The sequence below is a fragment of the Equus quagga genome, chromosome 2, assembly GCF_021613505.1.
Source record: "Equus quagga isolate Etosha38 chromosome 2, UCLA_HA_Equagga_1.0, whole genome shotgun sequence".
Classification (NCBI taxonomy): domain Eukaryota; kingdom Metazoa; phylum Chordata; class Mammalia; order Perissodactyla; family Equidae; genus Equus; species Equus quagga.
In genome coordinates, this window is record NC_060268.1 from 126,787,712 (window position 1) to 126,813,814 (window position 26,103).

The 26,103-nt window shown below is 52.1% G+C and overlaps 1 protein-coding gene across 3 annotated transcripts in view; it reads left to right on the forward strand.

Moving 5' to 3' along the window:
- The window catches only part of LRRC20 (leucine rich repeat containing 20), a 78,240-nt gene extending 60,557 nt beyond the window's left edge, over positions 1-17,683 (forward strand). For all 3 annotated transcript variants that reach the window (XM_046650399.1, XM_046650405.1, XM_046650410.1), the window contains exon 5: positions 15,170-17,683. In XM_046650399.1, the coding sequence (XP_046506355.1) occupies positions 15,170-15,324 (155 nt within the window). In that variant the 3' untranslated portion in view covers positions 15,325-17,683. The remainder of the gene's footprint in view (positions 1-15,169) is intronic.
- Positions 17,684-26,103: the final 8,420 nt, after the last annotated feature.

A 26,103-nucleotide genomic window follows, 5' to 3' on the forward strand; every position in this document is an offset into this window, starting at 1 on the left:
AGGATGACTCACCCTCCAAGGTGGCAGCTGCCCACGTGCCGCAGCAGACTCATGCTCTCTGCCCAGCCCGCCCTGTCCAGCGCCTGCCAGAGCGCTGAGTTGTGTCCATGGGCAGTGAACGGTAGGTGCAGGCATCGATCGGGCTAGCAAGCAGCTTGGAGAAGCAATCATTAGACCAACAGTGCAGGGACTGCTTGCCAGCTGTGGAGCCACGCCGAGCAAGAGTCAGCGAGTACACAAACAGGCTTCAACAGCAATTAGTGCGAATTAGACGAGGCCTCAGACACGAAGGGGAGGGAAGCTCCTGTTTGCAGCCCCTACCCATGTGTATCTGCCAGCAGAGAACTAGCAAGCCAGGTCTCTGGCGCAAGACCTTTCGCACACTTGGTCTCTGCCCGTATGGCATTCTCTGTGCCAACCGTTGCGTGGCAAAGCTTTGATTACCCAGCACCTCCAATTATACAGGATGCTGTTGGCACTCTGTGAGTAGCACACAGGCGAACAGCAGGAAAATGAGTCCTTTGACATTTAAAACAAAACAATTCCATACTCCCTTAACCAGCCAGTCTCCCATACGCCTGTCCCTGTCTCTGTCCAGAGTGCTGGAGAGCAGTCCCAGGGCTCGGAACCTCAGAGGTCAGCCTGGCAGAGGCCTTATTCAGAGAAGAAGAGGCACTCAGGGACACAGGCATGGATTTAGGCTTTTGGGAAGTGTTCATTCATTCATCAGTTGTTTTTTTGATTGAGCAACTTTCTGTATGGCCGGCATTCTGCTGGAGACAGAGGGGGACAAAGCATGCTCCGTGTTCTCTTGGGGCCCGTGGCATGGCTGGTTATACCAGCTGACATTCAGTGGCCATTTACTTCACGTCCCAATCTCCTGTAAGCATTTTTCTAGTATGCTGTTGTTTAATCCTCATGACAACCTTACAAGGAAGGTACTATTATTCCCCCCAGGTAGGGAAACTGAGGCACAGGAGAGTTAAATCACTTGGCCAAAGTCATGCCACCTGGGCAGAGCCAGGATTCGAACCCGAGCAGTCTATTCAGCACAGCCTTGCGTGGGGAGAGGTTTTTGCATGTAGCTGTAGGGAGATAGGAAGGCACAGGCAAGTTATGTCTGAAGCACATAACTTTAGTTGGGAGGAAACTCCCTTGGGGTGGAAAGACGGTGTATGATAATGAGGCGGGATTCCCCAGGCCCCGCAGGCAGACAGCAGTGCCTCACAGAGTGAAGCAGGTAGGCAGCGTACCCCAATGGAAGTGCTATGTGAGGATTTTCACCAGATTCTCTCATTAAGCCTCACCAGGAAGGCCAGTGGTGCTCAAACTAGCTGTACACTCAAATCACCTGGGAGCTTTAAAAAAACCTGTGTCTAGACCCCACGCCAACTAAGTCAGAATTTCTTTTTTCTTTTTTTTTTTGAGGAAGATTAGCCCTGAGCTAACATCTGCTGCCAATCCTCCTCTTTTTGCTGAGGAAGACTGGCCCTGAGCCAACATTCGTGCCCATCTTCCTCTACTTTATCTGTGGGACGCCTGTCACAGCATGGCTTGCCAAGCGGTGCCATGTCCACACCCAGCGAACCCCGGGCCGCCAAAGTGGAATGTGTGAACTTAACCACTGCCCACAAGGTGGGCCCCTAAGTCAGAATTTCTGATGGTGAGTTTCACCCTTGGTGATTTTTTATAACTCCCCAGTGATTCCAGTGTGCAGGCACTGAGCTAGACCAGAACCTTCCATCAACAACTGCCTTCCATCCCTGAAGAAGCTGTAACCTCTCTCTTCCCCCTCCTCCCGTGCATGGATGCATGCATGCATGCGTGCATGTGTGTGTGTATGTGCGTGTTTGTGTATGTATGTGTGTAGCTACATTAGGATGAGAGGAGCAACCAGCTCGGCCATGAGAGCTGCCACTTGGCTGGGAGGGTGGCAGAGGTGAGCTCTGTGGACTTGCATCTTTCCCTGGGGGTTCCTCTTTCCCCTGGACCCTGGGCATGGTGCTCTGCTGCCCCAGTGCCCACAAAAGCCCCTCTCCTGGTTTCCCTGTAGCACAGCCCGCTCACCTGGTACTTTAGGAAGGAACTTCATCTATAAGCCAAAGGCAACTGAGAACATACAGATAGCTTCTGTTTTGAAGGCCAGTTCCCAAAGAACAAGTTTGTGGCAGAGAATCCTGGTGGAAGCGGAGAGCAGTTGGCCTGAGCTCCAGCACCTCTTACTTGGGCGCCTGCGGGCCTGCCCAGGTGGGCTGCTCAAGTTGGCTCACCAGTGGCGTGCTGGAGGCGCTCACTCAAGTTCAATGACCTCTCCTGTGTAGCCTGAAATCAGCCATGGTGGGAGTATTACACCATGAAAAATCAGCAAATGCTACAAATCAGAGGTTTTTGCCCCTCAAAGAGTTAAACCTTCGCCAGCACACTGCTGGCTCACACCCTTCCCACTTCCTGCTATCATTGGTGTCCTGACCACTCTCCCCCACCACCGCCTTCAACTCACTTTGTTTCCCAGAAACTGGTTTCCCTGGTGGGGCCCTACATACCTCTTTCCCACCTGGTGGCTATCTTAGGAGCTTTCCTTCCTATTTTTCCAATTGTAAGGGAGGTCTTATTTCTCTGACAATGATCTTAAGCCTGAGAAAAAAGATTTGTAAAGTTGGTATCAGCAACCTTAACTTCCAAGCACGGAGAAGGATTTGCGAAGGAGCCATTGGCCCATCGCCCACACCCCTGGGGGAGGAGCCTTCAGGGCAGGCGCCGACTTTTCCATCCCTGTGTCCCATCACCCCGCACTTCCGGACACACGGCCGACACACGACCGATGGGGCAGTTCCGGTCCTCTGTGCGGGGGTGAGACACGTGCACGCCACCAGCTGTGAGGGAGGGAATGGGAGATGCTTCATGAGAGGTGGCAGCGGAATTGTCATTCTTCTCTGAGGCTCTCCCCAGAGCACCTAACTAAACCAATTGGAGGAACTAAAAGAGGCCTAGAGTGTCCTGGGAGGGCTGGGGGGATGGGGCACAGGGCCCTCCAGGGGCTGAGGTGCAGGGGGCAGGTGAGGGAGGGCCTTCAGCGGGGAGGAAGGGATAGCCCAGGGGAGCAAAGACCAAAATCTGACCGGGAAGATAAGCGCCAGGCATGGGCCAGGCAATTTGAGTTGCTTATTTGGCTGTCTCCAGAGCAGCCAGTAAGAAGACTGTGTTATTTCTGAAGAGAATTGTTCGGCTCCGGCTTTGGCTGCATGTTAGATCGAGGCCGGGGAGTGTGCAGGAGAAGGCTGTGGCAGGTGGCCCACTGGATGCCATCAGCCCCGCTTTGCTGGCCAGCTGGGCGTGGAGGAGGGAATCGCAGCCAGGGCTTTGCTCCTCTTCTGTTTTTCTTTCCCTGCAGTTTGTACTTAAGGAGAAAAGAAAGTGTCTCTAGGTTCAGTAGTGGATTCTAAAGACACTCTGTGCTTCCCATCCTTCGATGGGGATGCCCACGGCACTGTCTGCATCTCAGTAACTCCATCCTTCTTGGGGAGCACCATAGGGTCCCCTCCGCCATCCCCTTTGGCTCTGTGAGGCAGGAGGACTGTTTTAAAGATGACAGGTTGAGGTTCAGAGAGTTAAGGGGCCTGCCCGAGGTTGCATGACTTTATGTGGCCGATCCGAGGTGAGAGCCTAAGTCCCTGCCCTGTCCACTCTCCCGGAGGGCCTCTCTTTCAGCAGAGAGCTGAGAACGCCTGGATCCACCAGCCTTCCCTGAGGGCCGAGGAGCTCGGCTTGCAGGATTAAGGGTGTGCAGTGTCCTCTGTGCCCCTGAGGGTAGGGGCTCTTCCTGTTTTCTTCCTGCGGCACCACCACCTCCCGCCCCCACTGCGATGCTCAGTCCAGGGCTCTGTGGGACTGAGCGAGGCTCGGTCACTGCCCCCACCTGGCTCCTGCCAAGCTTCTGAAGGGACAGACCCAGCATGAGTGAGGGATGTGTGTGAGTGTGGCCTGGGAGCCTTCTTGTTACAGGCACCATTCCCTGTCCTCACCATGTCACTGTAGTTTGCTGGCTGGTCTCTTGTGGCTTTTTGAGTGAGTGCGTGAAGCTCAGCTCAGCTCAGCTCAGCTCCGCACAGCACAGCACCCTTGATCTTAGTTGTTTTGGTCCCTAGGCACCAAGAGCTGCATCGAGGCTGAGATCTGGGCCAGGGCCAGCCTGGTTCTCAAGCATGGATGTGCACACCACCCCCAGGGAGACCAAGGTGGTCTCCGAGGTGCCGCCCACAGGCCTGAGGCACTATGGCTGGGGTGCGGCCTTTCTATCTTTAACCAGCACCCCAGGTGCCATTGTAAGGAAGTTTTCCAAAGGTGCAGGCTCCAAGCTCACTGGCCGGGATCCCTTGGGGATGCAGAGAAGGTGAAGGGTCCTGCATTCTGTTCGGAAGGAGATCATCCAGGTCAGAAGTGGGACAGCCAGCTCTGTGCAAACTCTCCAGTGCGCTCCTGCCTGGGCAGGGTAAGGGGTGTCCTTTGTTTCTAAGCTGCCAAGGGAGCCAGAGAACTTGCTCTGGGCCACCAGGTTGGGGAGCCTCAGATCCCAGTTCCAGAAGGGACCTTCGATGTCATGGGCCCAGCCCCACCGAAGCAGGAGTCAGAGGTGGCTGGTCTGTGCTGGGAAGCTCACTCAGTGCCCCTTGCCACTTCCGTGGGCCCAGACCCTTCCTCCTCTCCTTTTAGACCGTGGGCCTCGTGTGTGAAGAAGAGCTCTCTGGAGCGCTCATTTTTGTCATCTTGCCTCCAGCTGTCCCACTGGCACAAAACAAGTTTGCCAGTCACTAGTGCTGAAGATTAGTGAAGTGAGATCATGCTGACCTCAGGGAAGTACTTTTCTCTAAATACTGCCCACTCTGATTCTGCTATTATCAATTACTTTAAGCTTCCACCAACATAGCGGGAGGCTGGGATGGATGTCTGTGGAGGGAGCAGGCTGGGTCATCTGTGCAGCTGGGAGGAGGGCAGACGGGGCCTGGGGTCACCGGCTGCAGCCTTGTGAGATGACAAGAAGATGCAGTGGACTGTGCCCCACCTGTGCCAGGCTCACAGTGTTTAATCCAGGTGGGAGTCCTTCTTCCCTGCCCCAGGTTGCTGAGTGGCTTTAGTCCCCACCCAGGGTCCTACGCCTCACAACAGAAGTCCATCAACACCACCATACGCTTGGGGGCAGTGTGAAAGTCAAAGGAACATTACTCTGGCTTCATAAAAGAATTCTAGAACCTCACATTCTACATTCTACAGTCACAGGCTGAAAGAGATGAAGTAACCCCGGAAGTCTTGTGGACTCATAGCCTCTCCTGATCTGTGATAGTGAAAGTTGGAAACAACCTGAATGTCCAAAAATAGAAAGAGGAGCCAAAGTGTGGTCGCTTTATGCCGTGGACCGCCATGCAGTCATAACAATGTCACTGACTTGTAACCTGAAGAGATGTTTACATGTCATCAAGAAAAACACATTATGGCTTAGTATCTAGGATGCCATTTTTTAAATATTGGGGTGTGTGTATTTAAAAAGTTGTGTATTAAAAAGTTGGAAAGGCCATATACCAACACATTAGTATGATTGGTTCTAGATGGTGGGACATGGGTGATTTTATTTTGGCTCATCCATAATTTCTCATTTCCTAAATTGGATTACTGGTGCTAAAGGGCCAGTGTCCTATCACAACCTTGGTCCACAGAGGCCTGGCTCTGACCAGCAAACGTGCACAGAATGGGTCACGCCAGGGGAAGGGCCCCAACTCTTGAATGTGCTGTGGTCACAAAGTTGCTTAATCAAGCCGTGTTAATGGTGGATCCACTGTAGGCCCAGCCTGGGGTGGTCCTGAGCCTGAAAGAACTTATGATCTAGTTCGGGCGGTAAGACATTAATTCATTCATCCAACAAAGTTACCCTGTGGGCGCTGTGCCAGGTCCTGCATTCTCAAGGGGGACAAACATGCACAGGTTGCAGAGCATGATGCACGATACAAGCCTGGGAGAAAGGTTATGGGAGTTTGGGTGGGGACCAAGGGGAGTGCCAGAGGAGGTGGCCTTTGAGCTGGCATTCGAGGATGAGCAGCACATCGGTGAGTGGTGATAAGGGCATGGCCCATGGGAGAGGGGAGAGCTGAGGCCCCCCCTCCTCTCCAGGTGTGCCAAAGCCCAGAGGCCGGGCTTCTGTTACCCTCGGGCCACCGTGTGCCCTGTGGCCGTGGGAAGCTTGTTTAACCTCGCCACGCCTCAGTCTCCCCATCCATAAAATGCTGATCCTACCATATCTTCCTCTCTACCCTCCAGCCATCTCCCCCTTTGTCAGGATGCTGCGAATATAAGTGATCTTTCAGCTTTGTCTAGAAACTCCCAGTTGGCCTCTTGGGCTTGTCACTTGTGAGCTCGGCTGCTCCGGTTTGTTGATTCTGCCAGTTTGACACAGTCTGCTGGCCCCATTGCTCCTTCCTGTAAGCTGCTCAGACTGTGTTAGCAGTTAAGTCAGGGGACGGAGATCCACCAGTCCCTGCTCTGTCCCTGTGAAGGCCGTCACCACCCTTCAGCCAGGCGGTTTGGAGACGGGGGCGGACCCTGGAGAGGGCAGCGCGTGGGAGACTTGAAAGTGGCCAGCTGAGAACCAGGCAGTACTGGAGACCAGGCCTGGGGGTGCAGGGATCTGCTCCGGGGCTGGGCTGCAGCTGCTCTGTGCGCCACATCCTGCACGCCTGCAGCAGCGACAGCACAGGAGACTGTCCTCTGCTCTCCCGTGCACGGCCACTCTGCAGGCTGCTGGCCTCCCCAGCTGAGGGATGGAGGAGTCACGGAGTCTAGAGTGAGAAAAGTCCTTAGCAACCCCCTTGTTTACCCTCTCTGGAGAAACTGAGGCAGAACCAGTGGTCCCCAGTGGTGGCGTATGGGGAGATAGGGTGACTTGGCAGCTCTGAGCCTCAGCCCCCATCTCTGAAGTGAGGCTGTATTGAGATGCCCTCAGCCCGGGTCCAGCCCTTAGAGTATTGCTCAGCAGAACCTGCCTGTCGAGATGACCTTCCTGGGCCAAGGCCCTGGTGGAGGGACACGGGGTCTGGCACTGGTCTTGCCCCTCTGTGTTGTGGGATGAAGCACATGGGCTTTGGGATCAAAAACTGTCCTGCCTTCACCGCTTATTGGCTTGGTGGCCCTGGGCCCTGTCAGAGAAAAACCAGAGCTGAGCAGGAGTTAGAACAGTAAAAACAGATTTTATTCAGGTTATTGCAATGGGGGAAAGAGACGTCAATATAGAACCGGGCTTAATTCCAAATACAGCATCGCAAGTGGGAATTATAGCCACAGAGCAGGGTGGGGGTCAGTGGGTGGAAAATTACTAGGAGGAAGCATCAGGGGTGGGGGGGATTCTGGCTAAACCGTCTTCACAGGATTCTTGCTGAAGACAGGCCAGGGTGGTCAGACATCACCCGGGGGATGGTGGAAAATGAGGAACCCGATTAGATATCAAGGGTGATCAGATATTGAGAGTGGAGACTCTGGCTAAACCAGCTTAGCAGGATTCTCTCTCTCTCTCTCTTTTTTTTTTTTTGTGAGGAAGATTGGCTCTGAGCTAACATCTGTGCCAGTCTTCCTCTATTTTGTATATGGGATGCCACCACAGCATGGCTTGATGAGCGGTGTGCAGGTCCACACCTAAGATCTGAACCCATGAAGCCGAGGCTGCCAAAGCCAAGTATGCGAACTTGACCACTACACCACCAGACCTGCCCCCAGGATTATTGCTAAAATTGGACAGTGAGAGACAAACACAGAAACTCAAAAGTTAGGCCTAATTGGAAAATCCAGGGGAGCCGGAGTAGAGTTAGAGAATCTTTGTCAGCCCTGAGAATCCCAGGCTCAGTTTCCTTATCAGCAAAACGGGTCATTGTGAGGAACCATGTAGCACAGGGCCTCAAATATCAGTTCCCAGAAGTAGCCTCCTTTGCTGGGCTCATTTAGGCAAGGTGCTAAACCTCTCTGGGCCTGGATTTCCCTCTGTGTTACACAGGGGATAAAATACCCCATGAGATGATTTTACCTCTTAAAAGCTCAATGCAAGCTTTTCGTATCTGGGTGATCAGGGGCGGTGGGGATGGCGTCTGTCCTGCCCGACCACGCTGCTGGCTGTGCTGGTGGCCATGGCCATTACAGAGCTGCAGCTACTGTGAAGAAGAGGAAGCGTCCAGGTCATTAGCCCTCGTCTTCCCAGCCATCGTTGCTGAGGAAAATGGGGCCCAGCTTGCATGAAGAGAAGCTAGAACTCCCCTGGGCAGCCCCTTCCCTCAGCCCCCACTGCAGCAGCCGCTGCTCCCAGTAAGGGGTGGGGAGGAGCAGGCTGCCGGCTGCTGTACAGTGTGGCTCTAGCACACAGATAAGCTCTGGAGAAAGTGGAAGATGTGGGTGGGAACTGATACCAGCTGATTTTCTTTTTTTTCTGAGCAAGTTTTGCCCTGAGCTAACATCTGTTGCCAGTCTTCCTCTTTTCTTCTTTTTCACACGGGCTGCCGCCACAGCATGGCTACTAACAGACAAATGGCGTAGGTCTGCGCCCAGGATTCGAACCCAGGCCACTGAAGTGGAGTGTGCCGAACTTAACCACCAGGCCACCAGAGCAGGCCCTGCCACCAGTTGGTCTTGCTTTCGCTCCCCTCCCTTGAGTAACATCTGCTCACAGCCCTGCATACTGCATACGCCTTGTCTCTGCTGCTTTCGCTCCCTGAGCTTCCAAGTTTGCCCTCCACACTGGGTCCCTCCTTCGCTGCTCCTGTCCTCTCCATCCTGTAGGTCCCTGCCTGCCCGACGAGTACTGTCCAGCTCCACACACCACCCTGGAGCTGATCTTCCTGCTGGGGGCCTGCTCCTGGCTGCCGCCCAGCCTCATAACTCCCTCCCAGCTGCCCAGAGTCTTTCTGTGCCCACCATGTATGTATGCCAAGCGTGGTGTTTGGCCCTGGGGATTCAGGGATAAAGAAATGACTTTGCCCACAGAAGCTTAAGAGTTTCCTGTGCTCCCAGGGTGTGCAGGGCCACAGACTGGACCGCTGGGCTAACAAACAGAGCCAGGCCCTCAGGGAGCTCAGAGCCAGGTCACCCCAAGGTGCTAAGGGAGAGCAAAGTCCTACTGGGAGGGGCTGCCTGTTGACAGCGCCTGTGGACTCCAGTATGTCCCTCCTTTCTGGTCTAAGTGAGTCTCACCTGTCTCAGGTCAGCCTGGCCGCCCAGGGACTGGATGATCCCAGCAAAGATGCTTCCTCCCACTGTGCCTCAGTTTCCCCAAATTCGAGAGCCCTCCCAGCTCTGATGGTCCTCTGCTGTGATGTGTATGGCCGCTGTCCAGCAACTCATGAAAATTAGTACCTCAAGGAAGCTTCTGGTTGGTTCTCTCCGCTCTCAGCAGAGGCTACATCCAGGGCTTCTGACCTTCGGTGAGTGGCCGTGAGGGGCTCGGGGAGCTGTAGCACTTTTGGGAGAAATCTGAGGCCTCACACCTCTTCCCTTATCCTCCTAGTGACAGACTCTGGCCAAGGTGTTGCTGGCCAAGCTCTGTGGCTGGTGTCTGCTTATCCTCAGGGATCTGGGTGGTGCTTGGCTGGTGTGTAGGCACCAGACTAGCCACAGGAGCAGGGGGCCTATGCCTGTGGAGTGTGTTGCTGGAGCACTGCGCTGGCATACTGCACACTGGCCTCTCCTCAGATTCTCCTGGCCTCCCTGCAAGGCAGGCAGAGTGACCCACTTTACAGATGGGAAAGCTGAGGTGCAGAGGTGCTGCCTAGAGCAAGACAGTCAGGCCCTGGAAAAGCCAGTCTCATTTTTCTGACTCAAAGCTCTGTTCCGCATCTTGACTACCTCTCCACCGCCCGCCCAGTATCATGTGGAATGAAGGATCTGGCAGCATTCGCCTGAAGAAGGTGGTGGGGTCTGCTGGCTACAAGTTTCACAAGTGTTGTTATGGACAAGAGGGACAAGTTTGTTCTACACTGTGAGCTAGAGCAGAATAAGGAGGCATGGAAAATTCCAGAATCAATCTGAGAACATCTCCAGGAAACCCTTTCTCTTAGGGCAGGTCAACAAAATGGAACGGCTGCCATGGGGACCTTAGAGGGCTCAGAGATTCTGTGACTCCTGCCCTGTGCCCCTGGCTTCTTTGGAGGTGGAGTCCCTGGGCTGTGGGTGGCCCAGAATGCTGTGAGTGTCCTGGTCAGGGGAAACTAGACACTCACGCAGAGTCCAGGGAGCCCTGCAAGAAGACTGTTTTCTATCTCCCGTTAGTGAGGAAACTCCTCGAAGGGTTGTCACGGCTGGTGGAGGGGGGAACATGCCAGGCTGGGGGCCGTTTGGGAGGTGGCATGAAGAACATGGACTCTGGAGCCAGCCAGCCTGGCTCCAGGACTTCCTAGCTGTGGACCTCGGGCAGGTTACCTAACCTCTCTGCCCTTCATTTTCCTCATCTATCAAATGGACATCATAATAGTGCTCAATTCATACAGCTATTATGAGGATTAAAAACCTTAACATAAAGAGCTTAAGTCAGCAAGCACTCAACACGTGTTAGTTAAACAAAAAAACACCATCAACAAGACTTGACCGGACATGGAGATCCCGAAGGCCTGAAGCCCTGCAGACTCCCACCTGGATGGGAACATCCTGGGCTGACGGCCTTGGGAAGAGGCCCCTGGGAACTCCCATAGTTGCTGAGTCACCTGCTGACTTGGGTTGAAGGCCTTTGGGTTGCTTTCCCTGCTCTCATCCCTGCCCACCCAGCTAGGCGCTGACACTGTGGAGCTTGCTGCGAACCACCAGGCAGCAAACCAGGGCCCAACTCTCCTGCTTCAGAGTGGAGCGTCAGTCTTTGCTCAGCCTTGGTTTCCTCATCTGTAAAGTGGGCAGAGGGGCACCTGTGCTGCTCTGCGCCCATGGCTCTGGGGAGAATCAATAGGGAAATGCTTTATCAGGTCAAGTGACATGCACCTGTGAGGAGCTGTCCTGAGCTAGTCGCCTCCCCTTCCCTTCTCAGAAGAGCTAGGAGGTAGCTACATCCCAGATACCAAGCCCGGAGGAGGGAGAGTATCTGTCTTCAGGGGATTCAGTTGTGTGGGCTCTCTCCACAGTGTAGAGAGCAGAGCCCAGAGTGGGCTCTCCTCACCCCCTTCCTGGCTGTGGAACCCCAGGCACTGCCCTCCCCTCACCGCGGAGCTCCAAGGCAGGGAAGGAAAGGGTACCACAGAATCCTTGCTGAAGTTCAGGCTCAATGTCGGCCAGCCTGGAGATGGAGGGCAGGTCCAGGCAGCCTCCATCGAAAGCCCTGGGCCAGCAGAGTGACTGGAGCTCCTGGCAGACTCAGCAGGAGTTCTGCAGAACACCTTAGATGAAGTTTACTTTGCTGGAGCAGTCAGTCCTGCTCCTGGGCATCCATCCAAAGATGTTGTCACACTGGCCCTTAAGAACAGATGGAGGCCACCTGGGTATCCCTCACTAGCAGAGTAGAGAGGTGGGGTGTGGTGGGGACACAGGATGGTGCTCTAGGCAGCAGTCCAAAGCAAACGGTTTAGATGTTCCTGGGACCTCATGGATGGATTGTGAAACATAGTTTGGTCAACGGCACTGTTAGTGTTGCGTCCCATCCCCCTCCCCACTGACTTCCTGAAGGCTGGTTCCAGGGTGGGGGCAGTGAGGACCCGAGATGCGCCTTCCTAGAAAGTAAGCAAGTGCATCAGAAAGTGCTGGGGGCACGTCAGAGACTAGAGCCAGATTGAAGGGGCGCCTGCTGGCCAACTGGGGCAATTTGAGCACCAAAATACTCCAATACGATAAGGAACTGTGAAACATAGGAGTCTACGTTGATAATCAGTAGATGAGTGGGAGAGGAGGGAGGGCTCTTGCTTAGAGTGAAATACTGGGGTTGGGAAATCTTCATTTTGCAACCATCATGAAGATCAGATCAGGCAAGCCTCCTCCGTGGGTGTTAAATCTAGGGGCGATGGATGCTAAATTTTGATGAGGAGCAGGATATTTGCATGCTCTTAAAGTGTGTCCCGACAGACTTCTTGTTAGTTGCAAAGGAGGAAAAAGAACAGTAATTATATGGTGGAGAAATCAGGTAACCCTGGACTGGGTGAAGAAAATTAACGTCACTTATGAGGGACAGATGGACACCATGTATCTCCGGATGCGACACCCCAAGAAGAACATGCCACCTGCGCAGTGTTTCAGCTGTGGATGCATAATCCCCATCTAATCCTGAGGAAACACCAGACAAACACAAAACAAGGGACTCTATCAAAAAGACAGGGGTAATGGCGTGACATTCTTCCAAAATGTCAACATCATAAAAGACAAAGGAACCCAGAGAGTCATGACAACTAAATGCAGTACCTGACCCTCCACTGGATCCTGTGCTGGACTAGGGGATGCTAAAAAGGACATTTTTAGGTCACCTGACAATGCTGAAATATGGGCCATATGTTAGATAAGCATTCTGTCAATGTAATTTATGAAATCGATAACTGTGGTTATGTAAGAGAATGTACCTATCCTTTTTTTTTTTTGGTGAGGAAGATTGGCCCTGAGCTAACATCTGTTCCTAATGATCCTCTTTTTGCTTGAGGAAGATTGTCACTGAGCTAACATCCGTGCCAATCTTACTCTATCTTGTACGTGGGATGCCACCACAGTGTGGCTTGATGAGCCGTGTGTAGGTCTGCACCCAGGATCTGAACCCATGAACCTTAGGCCACCAAAGTGGAGCATGCAAACTTAACCACCATGCCACTGGGCTGGCCCCCTAGAGAATGCCCTATTGTTAGGAAAGACACAATGAAGTAGGGATGAAGGACCTTGATATATGCATATTACCTTCAAATAATTCAAAAAACAATCGTGTGTGTGGAAACAGAGCGCACTCGTGCACAAACGATAAAGCAGAGGGTAAAATGTTAACAATTGGTGAATCTTGGTAAAGGGTTTATGGTGTTCTTTGTACTGTTCTTCCTTTGTAACTTTTTATAAGTTAGAAATTATTTACAAATAAAAAGGTAAAAAGAAAATGATAACTTGAGGCAATAATATTCAAAGTGTCCTAAGTAAACAATTCTTACCCTGAAGGTCACATACTAGCCGTTCACCAGACACGTTCCAGATGGTTCCACTTATATTAATTCAGGAATAGGCCAGATGAATCATGAGAAAAATCAGGGGTATAAACTGGGAAGAGAAGAAGGGACGCCTGTGGGCATTCTTGGCACGTTCCAGTCGATCTGGACGGAGGTCCCCAGTGCAGACATGTGCACACCTCCTTGCACAGTAAGCATTTTACTGTCTGTGTATCTCCAAAACAATTTAGTGGTGCTTACTGAAAAAACACAGAAATAGAATGAGATCTATAGCACAATACCATTTACCTAAGCTAAAAATATGTGCATAACGTGCACCAACGTGGTCCAAAATTTAAAACAAAACAACCACAAAAACAAAAACTCCTCACCTCTGCCCAGCACACGGTGTCCTGGAGGCAGGAGCTGGCTCTCGCCATTACTGACAGCCTGCGACTGTGCCAGCTCAGAGGGGTGAGGCCCTGGCCCTGTCCTGGGCTAGGGTGGGAGGTCACATGGGATCTGGGCTGCTCACAGAGTGGGATCACGGGCGGCGACCACAGCCAGAGCTTCTGCCCGGACAGGGCTTGCATCCAGGGCAGCGCAGCCCTGGGCCTGTATGGTATAGCATTGGTCCGGTTATCAACTGCCTACTGTGTGTCCAGACACTGTTCTGAGTGCTTTGTGTTAACTCCTCTGATCCTTACAACAACCCCATTGGATAGGTGCTATTATTTCCCCCATTTCACCAATGAGGAAACTGAGTCACAGGAAGTTTGATTAATTGGCCTAACGATACACAGCTAGAAAATGGCAGAGCTGGAATTTGAACCCAGGTGGTCTGGATCACTCTCTAAACCACAGTATGCACCCTCCTAAGTAGAGACTTCCCTATATGGTGGTCTAAAACGGGGAACAGAAAAACAGATCAGGTTGTCCCACAGGGATCCTGGGCCCAGGCGCGGGGCCTGGCTCCCTGAGCTGAGGGGTCCTACCGTCCTTGGTGTTCCAAACTGCCCGCAGGGCTGGGCCCCTTCTAGATGCCATTGATACAGCCTCCAGTCCCCCTGCTCCCTGCTTTCTCTGGCATGCTGCCGCATGCTTTTGCTCACCAACCTCGAACGCCCCTTCCCCTCATTCATATCCTGCCAACCCCTCAAGTCCGAGCACAGCTGCCCCCTCTGTGTCCAGGCTGGCTGCTCCCTCCCTGAGCTCCTACAGTGTTTTTGAGAACATGTGTTCCAGCCTGTGCTCAGCTAATTACAAGCTGGTTGTCTTAGGCAAGTTGACTTAACTTCTCTGGGCCTCAGTTTCCTTTAATAATATTATCTAATGTTCATTGAGTACTGTGTGGAGTTAACCACTTTAAAGTGTACAATTCAGTGGCATTTAGTACATTCACAATGTTCTGCAACCATCGCTTCTATCTCATTCCAAAACACTTTCATCACCCCGTCCACATTAGGCAGTCACCCTCTATTCCCACCCCCCGCGGCCCCTGCAACCACTAATCTTTCTGTCTCTATGGATTTGCCTATTCTGGACTTTTCATGTAAGTGGAATCATACAGTATGTGACTTTTTGCGTTTGGCTTCTTTCACTCAGCATGTTTTTGAGATTCATCCAAGTTGTAATATGTGTCAGCGCTCCATCCCTTTTCGTGTCTGAATAATATTCCCTTATGTGGATGTACCACATTTGGTTTACCCACTTCTCCGTTGATGGACATTTGGCTATGGCGAATCTTGCTGCTGTGAATATTTGTGCACAAGCATTTGAGTACCTGTTTTCAATTCTTTTGGTTCTTCCCAGGAGTGGAATTGCTGGGATAAATGGCAATCCAAAAGTTTAACTTTATTTTGGGGGGTGCTTTCCTGCCTGTGTTGTAATGCCCTGGGGGGCCCTGACAGCCTTTCGCACCGGGCTGGGCGCCAGCAGCTGGGCCCCCCTCCCCCACCCCCGTGCAGGGAGTGCCTCTTCAGCAGGGTGAGCTTCTCCCTGTTCCCTCGTCCTTCTTCTCTGCCTGCCTGGCCCCCTAACCTGTCCTCTCTCCCCAGCAGATGTGCCCATGGAGAAGCTGGCCGCCATGCCCGCCTTGCGCAGCATCAACCTCCGTTTCAACCCGCTGAATGCCGAGGTGCGCGTCATTGCACCACCGCTCATCAAGTTTGACATGCTCATGTCTCCAGAGGGTGCTCGGGCACCCCCACCGTAGGCCTCTCTCCTCCTGCCCACCCACCAAGGGACAGAGGCCACCTGGCCTGACACCCTGAGGGGAGGGTGTCCCTAGGCCCATGGGAGGCCAAGCTTGGGGGACTGGGGGTGGGTGGGCGGAACAGTGCGTGGTGGGGGGGTGCAGCCAGTCCAGGATAGACAGCTTAGAGCAGTAGCGGGCCCTGGAAGGCCCAGAGAGAGGAGGCGCGGTGGGGGCTGGAGCCCAGACTCCAGGCACTCACAGCTTCCGTGCAAACTTGGGCAGACCCCCCACCCTCTCTGAGCCTTGTTATTTGGGAAAAGGGGTGGAGGGGGGAACCTTTGCCTCCTTTGGGCTCCTTGGAGGCTTTTTAGGCAAAACATGCCTCCAAGTTACCCTCCAATCCTCGGGCACCTTCTGAGCCCACAGATGAGCATCGCGGAGCATTTTCTGGGCGCCTGTGGGTTTGAGGCCTAGTTTCTAGTGCTGAGAGCCAGTCGCTGCCCTGAGACGCATAGAAGACAACCTCCATCTATTCATTGCTTCCTGAGAACCAGCCTGGATGAGGCCCTTCCCAGGGCCCTGTGGGTCTCTAGATTGGTGGGAAAGCTGTGGAGAGTGTGGCCTGGCGCTGCAGCGGGCTGAGAACATTTACATAGGAGCCCGAGGCCCAGCAGGCGGAGAGACCAGGGAACACATCAAGTCAGCTCTGTCCTTCCTCATGATGTCAGTGGGGTCAGAAGTTCTGAGTGCTCCTGGGGACGGACCAGGTGTGCCTGGCATCAACCCTTGAGCCGCAGGAGAAGTGGCCGGAGAGAAACAAAGCCACGTGTGCCTGTGGCTCTGGTCTCGGGTGATTGGGTGGCCACCCCCACCACACTCTCCTTCTGGCTGCCTTATCATTGGTCCATCTCGGGACAGAAGGCACCACGGACCACTGAATTTGTGATCAGCCAGCTCCCAGGCCACCACCCAAAGCCCTGCTGACCTAGTCACTTCTAAGCCCTCAGCCTGGAGTCTAGGATGTGACCAACCTTCCCTGTTTGCCCAGGACTGAGGGGTTCCCAGGACATGGAACTTTCACTGCTAACACTGGGACAATACCAGCAAACAGGGACAACTGGTCCCCCTGCCAGGTGGGGGCCTGGGGCTCTTGCTTTATGACAACGTCTGTGGTTTGTAGAACCCTTGACCTCTTGATCCCCAGGTATCTACCCCCCACCTTCTGATCTGTGGAGCAAGCAGGCTCAGAGTCCAGAGCCCAGCTTGTCTGGACCTTGGTCTTGATCTATGGGAGACACCTGAGGCCCCATGACTTGGACAAGCCAGGCCACCCACATCCTATGTCCATGGACTGGTAGCCACTCTTCTACTCCTAGGATTAAGCTGTTCAGAGCTGAGAGCACTGGCCCTTTCTCAGAATACTCCCATTCCCTTTATCCCAGTCCTGGGGCCTGCCCCTGCCCAGGCGTCCTGTCTCTTGGCAAGAAGCTGACAGCTTGGGACCATTGTTGGTTCCTCACTGAGCACTTAGCGTTCCGAGAGATGCTGTGTTCCCTCTGCTTATCTCACAAGGCCTGGTTGGCCAAGCTCTGGGAAAGTGGTTCTCCAGGGCTGCAGAATTCAGCTGTGGACACTGGGGACAAGTTGGGGCTGCAGTAGTCTAGGCTGGCCTTGCCCCACCCACCCTGTGTCCTGGAGTGCAGTTTCTCCTTGTGGAAGAAGGGGTGCACTTTTCTGATACGCACAAAGGCGTTGTGTGGCCAGAGCCTTGCAACTCAAAGTGTGGTCTGTGGACCAGCAGTATTGGCATCCGTGGGAGCTTGTTAGAAATGCAGAATCCCAGGCCCCATCACAGACCTCCGGAATCAGAACCTACATTTCCATGAGATCCCAGGTGACTCCTGCAAGCACTTTACAGTTTGAGAGGCAAGGGCCAGGGGGCGACCCTGGGGATGTCCTCAGAGTGGAGGGTGAAAGTTCTCAACTCTCCCCCTGCCATCCCCAGGGCTCTGAGTCTGTGCTCCCCCTCCCTACACCAGCCCCCGGAAACCCTGGGCTTCTTAGAACTTTTCAGAGTCTTCATGGCACTCCCAGTGAAGGGAGTGACCGGCGGTCTCCAGGAAATGGGGGTCAGGTGTGCCTGGCCCTGTGGCCACTGCCTTTCTGGTTAACCTCTGCATGCCAAGTTCCTGCTTCCCCAGGTCCTCACCTCAGGCCTTGGGAGGGGTTGCTTCTAGAAGCTGTTTTCTTTCTGCTTGGCCAGTTTGCCCTTGCCTCTCTGGGAAAGCTGGGGCAGTCAGAGAAGCCCCAAATCAGAGCCCACCGTGTGAATGAGCCCTTAGCTTCAGTCTGCAATAAAGAGTGCACTGGTTTCCTCTGCCTGGTTGGCGACTGACTCATTCTCACTGCACAGACCTCCCATAGCCTGGGTGTCAACCCGCCCACCTGGGAAGAGGAGGGACTGCCCCTCTTGAAAGCGTGAGGTAAAGAAAGCCATTCAAGGTGTTCCTCAGAATATTCACGGATGGGCGCAGGCTGCAGCCACACAGGATTGACATGTGCCCTAACACAGTGCTGCTGCAGGGCAGCCGGACGTCAGCCCTGGGGGAGGCCCGGACACCTGGGAAAGGACAAAGGGACCCACTGTCCCCACATTTTTCCTTTACTGATGGGAGAAATTACACTTCTGGTGGTTCATTCTGCAGGGTCTGTGCTTCCCAAAGAGGAGTCTCTGGACCAGCGGCATCGACATCACCAGGGAGCTAGTGAGACATGCACATTTCTGGCCCCACCCTGTATCTAGAACGAGACACTCTAGGGGTGTGGCCCAGCACTGTTTTAACAAGCCCCCAGCTGTTCTGATGCAAGTGAGAAACCGCTTCCGGGTACACACTTAAAGTCAGTCTTTGTTTTCTAAATCAGAAAGGCCAACCTGAATTTGCCTTGAGTTTTAGCCCAGACCCTGCATTATTTTTATTTAACAAATACATACGGAGCTCACTGGGTACCAGGCAGTGTCTAAGCGTGTTATAGATGTTAACTCCTTTAATCCCTGTGACGTCCTAGCCAGCTCTCTGAGTTGGACAAATCCCTTTCTCCAGGCCCTGTTTCTGTCTGTAAGGTGAAGGGGCTGCACCGGGAGATCCTCGAGGGCCTTTCTGGAACTCGCATGGTCACTATTTCTCCGATTCGGGGGCCCTGCCATAACTGTCCCCTGAGCCTGGACTCAGGCTGCTGCCCACCCCCACCCAAAGGTCAGACGGAGGACTCCCATCTGACTCTGTCTCTTCTTGTCGAATGCTGACTCAAATATACCATCAGATCCCCCTATTGGTCCGTCAGAACTGAGCCGACTGCTCGCCGAAGGGAGAGCTCTGCCCGAGTCTGAGGAGCGTGTCGGCACCCGGAGGGCAGAGTCTCGGTGGATTTCGGGTCTGGTTTCAGGTGGGGCTCTCAGTGCAAGGGAAGACACCTCGACTGGGACTGAGTGCAGATCATGATATAGTTTAGGATCGGTGGACACAACAAGGGGTATGTTGAGGGGAGCAGTTGATCTTAAGGTGTAAATTCTCTTTTTATGCTGTTTGCTGAAGAGTTGAGCAGTTTGGTGTTCCTTTAAATGATTCTTTTGGGAATCTCCTAGAATGAACAATAAAATGATTTACAATTTACTTCCTGGGCAAGATTTTCCTGGAATAGTAGTACCGTCATGTTGAAGAAGATGGATGAATAACCAAGTCTTATTAATGTAGACAGTAGGCTGTGTGGGGTTGGAGGGGTTTTTCTTTCTTTGAGATATAATTGACACATGACATTATATTAGTTTCAGGTGTGCAACATAATGATTCAATATATGTATGTATTGCAAAATGATCACCACAATACCTCTGGTTAACATCCCTCACCAACATAGACAGCTTTGATTCTCAGTCTCCCCAGTACCATGTTGGACCCTAGACCCTTACTTTGGAGCTTCCCTTTACGTGAAATGTGTCTGTCCCTTCTCAGAAAGCCAGCCCTGGGCCGGGGAGCAGTTCCTGGAAGAGTGAGCATTGGCAGCTGCCCCAGAAGGCCTGGCCAGAGCCTGGGAGAGGTGCCAAGGCCTGGGAGATAACATGACTCAGGGCATGGACTGGGCCGGGCCCAGGAGCAGCCAGACCTTGCTGTGGATGCGTGTCTCAGGGCCAGGTGGGGCAGAACCATTCCTCCCAAAAGGGACCCTCTGCTTTAGGTCCAAGCAAGAGCACTCTGTGAGCTCCTACTGTTTATCAGGACTGGGCAGGCACTGTATGATTTCTCATTTACTATTAGCAACACTCCTCTTGGTGCCCACTCTGCAGATGAGGCAGGAGGCTTAGTTAGGGGTCCACGTGTGGCTAGGAAGGAGCAGAGCTGGGGTTTGAACTGGAGGCTGGCTTGGATAGAAGAAGCAATCACTTTTTCCAACTCGCACCTTCCTTCTCCCATCACATTCCTGTAAAGAGGCCTCTCTGAGCCTTGCTTTTCTCATCTATGAAATGGGTTCTAACCTGCCTTCCCTGATGTCGTGGGGGTTAACAGCAGAGGGTGGAGGAAAGTGGCCCTTAGTGGACAGCAGTGTGTCCATTTCACCTACCTGAGAATGTCCTCACCCATCTGCTTACGCCTGCCGTGTGTGGGCCCAGCCTATGGTGCCCTGACTAGAACCTCGCCTCCCCAGGCAGTGCAGAGCTGCCTGTCATACCTTTCTGGAGCACATCTAGATGCTGATGGGAGATTTACTCCCACAGGGAGTAAGAAGACCCACAGCCCACCGCTCGTCCCATCTTCACAGTTCAGGAATCTATGAAGCTCCTGTCAGGCCTCAAGGACCACTGAAGACAGGATGATAAGGCATTCGACGCCTTGGCCAGGAGCCAGCTGGGGCTCATGCTACTCTGTGTACCTCCAACTTCTTACAGCCAAGGGACCTGTGAACCCTCTTTCCTGTAGACGGGAAGTACTTAAATTAGGGTATCTTCAAGGGTGGGACCTGCAGGACTGCCACATTGCACAATTCTGATGGGTGTCATTCACAATGCATTCCAGCTGATTGGCACCTGTTACATGGGAAACAATGTGAATGGGCCCCTGGAGTTGTGCAAGAGGTGGTGCTGGATCTCTGGACCATCAACGAGAGTCAATCACTGGAGTGCTTTAAGAAGCACATTCCCCAGCCCACTTGAGCCCCAGTAAACCAAACTCAAAGCAAGGCCCACACCGCTGCACCTTAAGTCTCTATTTCTCCTCCACACAGCACCCAGAGGGGCCTTTTAAATCCTAAGTCACTCGTCTGCCCCAAGTCCCACAGTGGCTCTCCACTGCACTTCAATGTGAAGCCAAGTCCTTACAATGGTCTGCAAGGCCTGCCTTCTTCCTGTTACTTCCATCCTTCAAGCTTTCCTTTAACACCCAGGTGTGCTCATGCCTCAGGGCCTTTGCATCCCACCAAGAAAGTTTGCTTCCAAACGACTAACAAGCAGTAGGAAGTCTTCCCCACTTTGGTCTTCCCATCCCTCCCAAGCCATGATATTGTGGCTGGGCCTTTTCCTAAGTGGAGTGGCCAAAAGCCAGAAGGCATGACCTGAGGGAAGATGTGCAGCCCTCTGATCCCCCCCACTAGCCTGCCACTGTGCCTGAAGTCCATCAGTATGAGAGCTTTGCTTCTGGTTAAGCATTGTCCTCTTCTTACCACATATAATCATAGGTTCTCTAACCACCACACAAGAGGGGCCAAATAAAAACTGGAACACCAGACTTACGGCAAGGAAAGGTTTTTATTTCGGGTGACATAAGCCAGGAGACAAGAGTGAGCCCTCAAATTTGTCCCATCTCCCTGAAATATGGAGGCCAGGGGTTTAAAGGTTGCAAGGAATGTGTCTGCTTGTGGGGAGGGGGAGCCTGTGGCCTTGCTGGTCAGCACTTTCCCACCAGCCTGCATTTGGCTGTGTGAGGCTGTTTGCAAAGAGAAAGATGGTGAGATAAAGGAATTTGCAGGTAGGTGTCCTTGGTTGTCTGTCTCCATGGTGGCTAGTGGATTCTGGTGCCAGGAAGCCAAGGAGTAAGCAGGGAAAGGGCATGAGTGCTTTGGTTTTAACCCCGTATATGCTGAGTTTAATGTAGGGGAACCAATATCAGGCCAGTATCAATTCCCCCCTATTTTATGTTCCTTCCTCAATCTTCAGGGATTTGGGGTGACAACTTCTCTAGCTTCTTCCTGCTGAATCAGAGCATAGGTTGCTCTATCTCAATGAACCAGTCTTTTAATAAGACAGTGATGCAGGTGGGCTCCCAAAGTTAGGCCTGTACTGCATAAGTAAGTAGCCAGGTATTTCATAAGAAGTGTTTCTAGAGAAACAAAAAGAAAAGGTTAATTGTTGGAGCAAATTATAAACCAGTTCCTGAGCCCAGGGGGCAGCCAATCGAAAATATTTCTAGAAGTCAGGGTTAAAGCATTTTTTGCAGTTTGAAATGTCTCTGATGGTGTCATTGGGTGTTCAGGTATCTTTCTGAATGGCTTACATAGTAGCAGGCATGAATCCCTCTTAAGTTTATATTAAGATGTCCAGCTTAAGTTTGCAGGGCTTCAGGGGAAAAAAAAAAAAAAAGAGCAAGTTCAGTTTTCAATGATTCTGAATGAAAATGATGGAAACATTGAAAATGTTAGTTTAGAGATCTGTAGCCAGATATTTCAGAAGACTAGATGAATTCAGGATCCAGTCCAGTTAACAGATATAAACCAAAACTTCAGACAATTAACAGAACTAGAATCTAATATCCATGAATGTGTATTATAGTTTTTATTTTTCTCTCTAAAATCACCCTCATTTTTACTAAAGATATCCAAATTAAGACCCCATTGGTTTACAAAATAAGTCTAGTTTTAATAAACTTGGCTCAATTATTTACATAAGTATAGCAAGAATAGCAATTGATCATATAGGCTCTTTTAAATCTGCTTTGCTGAAAGTTTTTATAAGGAATCTCAGGTTGAACTTTAAAGGCCTCTCAAGGCCAGGAAAACCAGACCAAGAGCTTGTCATCAGACTCTGCCTGTAATATCTACAGATTTGGGTGAATTCCTCTCTTCTGAGGTCCTCAAAATATTGAGGTTCCTTGCACCTGCCAGATAAGTAACCTTCTTTACTTACCCAGGATGATTGATGGGAACACGTGAGCAAGATACCAGGCCAATATTTTCAAGTCCAGCTGCTGGACTGCTTCCCAGGAAATCTCAGTCAGCCTGGAGCTGCAGAGCCATAGGCAAGAGCCTCCTGGCTGGCTTGCCAAATTGTTACCACATATAATGATAGGTTCTTTAACCACCACACAAGAGGGGCCATATAAAAACTGGAACAGCCAGGAGACAAGAATGAGCCCTCAAATTTGTCCCATCTCCCTGAAAGATGGGAGGCCAGGGGTTTTAAATGTTGCAAGGAATGCAGCTGCTCATAGGGTAGGGGAGCCTGTGGCCTTGCTGGTTGGTGATTTCCCGCCAGCCTGCACTTAGCCTTGTGAGGCTGTTTGAAGGGAGGAGGATGGCAAGATACAGAAATCTGCAGGTGGGTATCCTTGGTTGTCTGCCTCCGTGGTGGCTAGTGGATTCTGGTGCCAGGAAGCCAAGGAGTAAGTAGGAAAAGGGTATGAGTGCTTTGATTTTAACCCCACATATACTGAGTTTAATGTAGGGGAGCCAAAATCAGGGCTGGTATCACTCTCCCTGTGACCTTATTCCAACCCTGTCAGGATTGCAAAGGGGATTCCTATAGACAAAGCTGAGAGGTTGGACCAGACCCTTTCCTCTCAGAGTGTGGTCCTCAGATGAGCAGCATCAACAATACCCAGGGCCATGTTAGATCTGCAGAGGCTAGGTCCCTCCCCAGACCTTCTGAATCAGAATCTGCATTTTAACAAGCCCCTCCATGTGATCCAGGGGCATGTTAAAGTTTGAGAGGCATGGCATTCTGTGACTTTAAGGTCCCTCTCACCTTCTCAAAGTCTCTGTGATAGGCAGTGCCAAAGTATAACTTTGAGAAGCTAAAAACATGAATCTTGTAAATAGAAGATGAACATGTATCAAAGATTTTATTCAACTCATTAATTAATGAGGGAACCAATAAGATAGTAAAGCTGTTTCCCAGAGCATTTGAAGAACTGGAGTTATCATAGTCCTTAAAAAACAGTATTGGAATAAGATTGCTGTTACATACAACACTGATCAATGTCCTATAGGATAATAAATAGTCAACTTTAGAGTCGACTTTTTACTGGACACAAATCCACAAATTAACATGTAACTTCACAGAGTCCCTTAATTAATGGTAACTAAGAAAACCACAGTGGTACGTTCTTGTGGGCAAGCCTGTGGACCAGTGCTTCATGCGTGCAGTTATCATCTTGGCCTCACTTCTAGGTTTTAAGTAATATTTCCTAAAAAAATTCCCCTGGGAGGGCATTATTATCCCTGGGACCAAGTTGATCATCTGCTGTGTGTTTCTGTTAAATGACTGGGGCCACCCAAAGCTTGAGGCAAAGGAAAGAACCAGAGGTGCAAAAAGGAGTAGAGAAGGAGAAAAGCATCTGAAATAAAAATATGTACTAGCAGCTTACCCTGTGTCTGTGACTATGCTAAGTGCCTTGCATTTCTTTTCTTATTTAATCCCCACAACAACATATAAGGTAGCTACCATTTTTATTTCCACTTTATAGATGAAGATGCTGAGGACTGGAGAAGATGAGAACCTGGCCAAGGTCAGACATTAGTCAGTGGGGCAGCTGGGATCCAAACCCAGGCCTTTTGACCAGAGTCAGTGTCTCTTAGAATCAGTGTTCAAGGCCTGGGGAATGGTTTACAAAAGGCCACGCCTCACCTGGAGGAGGCCCCTGGGCTGCCCCCAGAGAGCTGCACACCTTTCCCAAGAGGCTTCAACACCTTCCCAAAGACGTGTTCTTCCTGGCGCCATGGAGACTGACCAGAACCCCTCCTTGACCTGGAAGCCTTCACCACCGCCGCCCAGGGTGCAGGACCCAGCCAGAGAGCTGGACTGCCCCAGTGTGCCCCCCCTCCCCAGCTCCTCCTCAGGAAGAAACTCCTTGCCCTGGGTTCTCCAGAGGAGAAGGTAAACTGTCAGAGTGAGAAAGTTCTGGTCCAAACCTCTCCGATTTTATAGATGGGAACACTGAGTTCCAGGGGAATGTTCGAGAGTGTTCCAGAGGGCACGTGGAGTAATCTGCTCAAGGACATGCGGGGAGCTGCTGGCAGAGCTCAAATGAATGCCCAGGTCTCCTGGCTCCTGCCCTGGGTTCCTTCTGGGCCCTTGCTTGGTCCTGACGTTTGGGAGCTCATCTGCTTAGCACTCCTGACCTCTGCTCCTTGGCCATGCTGTCCTAGCTGTGCTGTGGGAATGAATCAGCCATTAGAACCCCCACTTGTCATTTATAAACGCAGATACCAACTCAGGCCTCCTTCCTTGGGGAGAACTCACTAATAAGCATTTTAAAGCATTTTGAAGGAATTGTTCCTCAGAGGCTGGCTGAGGAGAGGGAGGGGTACCTCCTGGCTCCCAGGAAGGGACCCCACCAGCCTCCAGACCTCAGCCTCTCTGTAGCTCCCCTGGCTTCACTCTTCAAGGTGATAGTCCCTTCTCCCCTACCCACCACCCCCACCAAATAGATGAAAACACCAGCAGTGTGCCGGGGGTCTGCTTCCCAGGGACCATACCACCACGAGGTTCAGACCTTCTTCCCCTTCTCTGTGGATTCTAAGCCTTTTCAAAATGGCGGCTATGCCAATGGCCTTCCTCATCCCAAAGGCCCACATGCATTTCCAATCAGGGAGCAATAGTCTGGGTCTCCCAGTGGAGATGCTTGGCTTTCCCACCACCAGGGAGGTATCCCACAGAGGACTGTGCAGCTTCATGCCAACCCTTCCTCAGGCACCTACCAACTCTCTCAGGCATCTCAGAACCCACTTCCAACTCTGCTTAGAGGAGAAGTTCAGGTGAGAGGCCAGCACAGGCCTTGTACATTCCATCCACGCCCACCGAGGGCCTGTGACCAGGAAGGAGGCCAGGTCATTAAACCTCCAAGGAGAAAGGCAGTCCTTCAGTCATGGTATTGTCCCCTTTGACTTCCATCACTGCCCCCTAGAAAGCCTGATTCTAAGATCACCCTCTACCTCTTCCTCTGCTCCCTGTGGACCCAGGTCCACATTCATTCCAGTCGGCACAAGAGGCCCTTCTCCCTTCTCAATCCCACCGCCCTCCTGCCACCTCTTGGTACCCAGCTTTTCAGATGGAAATCAGTTTCCAGGATGGTAGGGCTTTCTGTGGAAAGGCCCTAGGCCACAGCTGTTGGAGGTGGGGTGGGATGGGGAGCAGCTCCCCTGAGGATGAGGAGCCAGGCCAAGGGCTTGGCCAGATTGGGCAGAGCAGGAAGCCCTGAAGAGCAAGGAAGTGATGGGACTCCTCGAGATGCACAGAGACTGGCCTGGAAGACTGCACCCGTAGTTTCTCAGATGCTCCCGGGGTGCCACGAAACTTGAGGGCAGGCTGGGGTGAGGGGCAGCAGGGCCAATGCCCAAGGAGTCCAGAGGAGTGTTCAGCCTCTTTCCTCCACTGTCCAGCTGTGCAATATTGGGTAAGGCATTAGCCTCAGTGGCTCCACGTGCAAAATAGGAACAATGGTGCCTTGCTTGTCTGAAGGGCTCTGGACTTGAGGTTCAAGGCTGGGAAGTAGCCCAGCCCTACGGTCCAGTAAACCTGGGGGGGAGGCATGCTC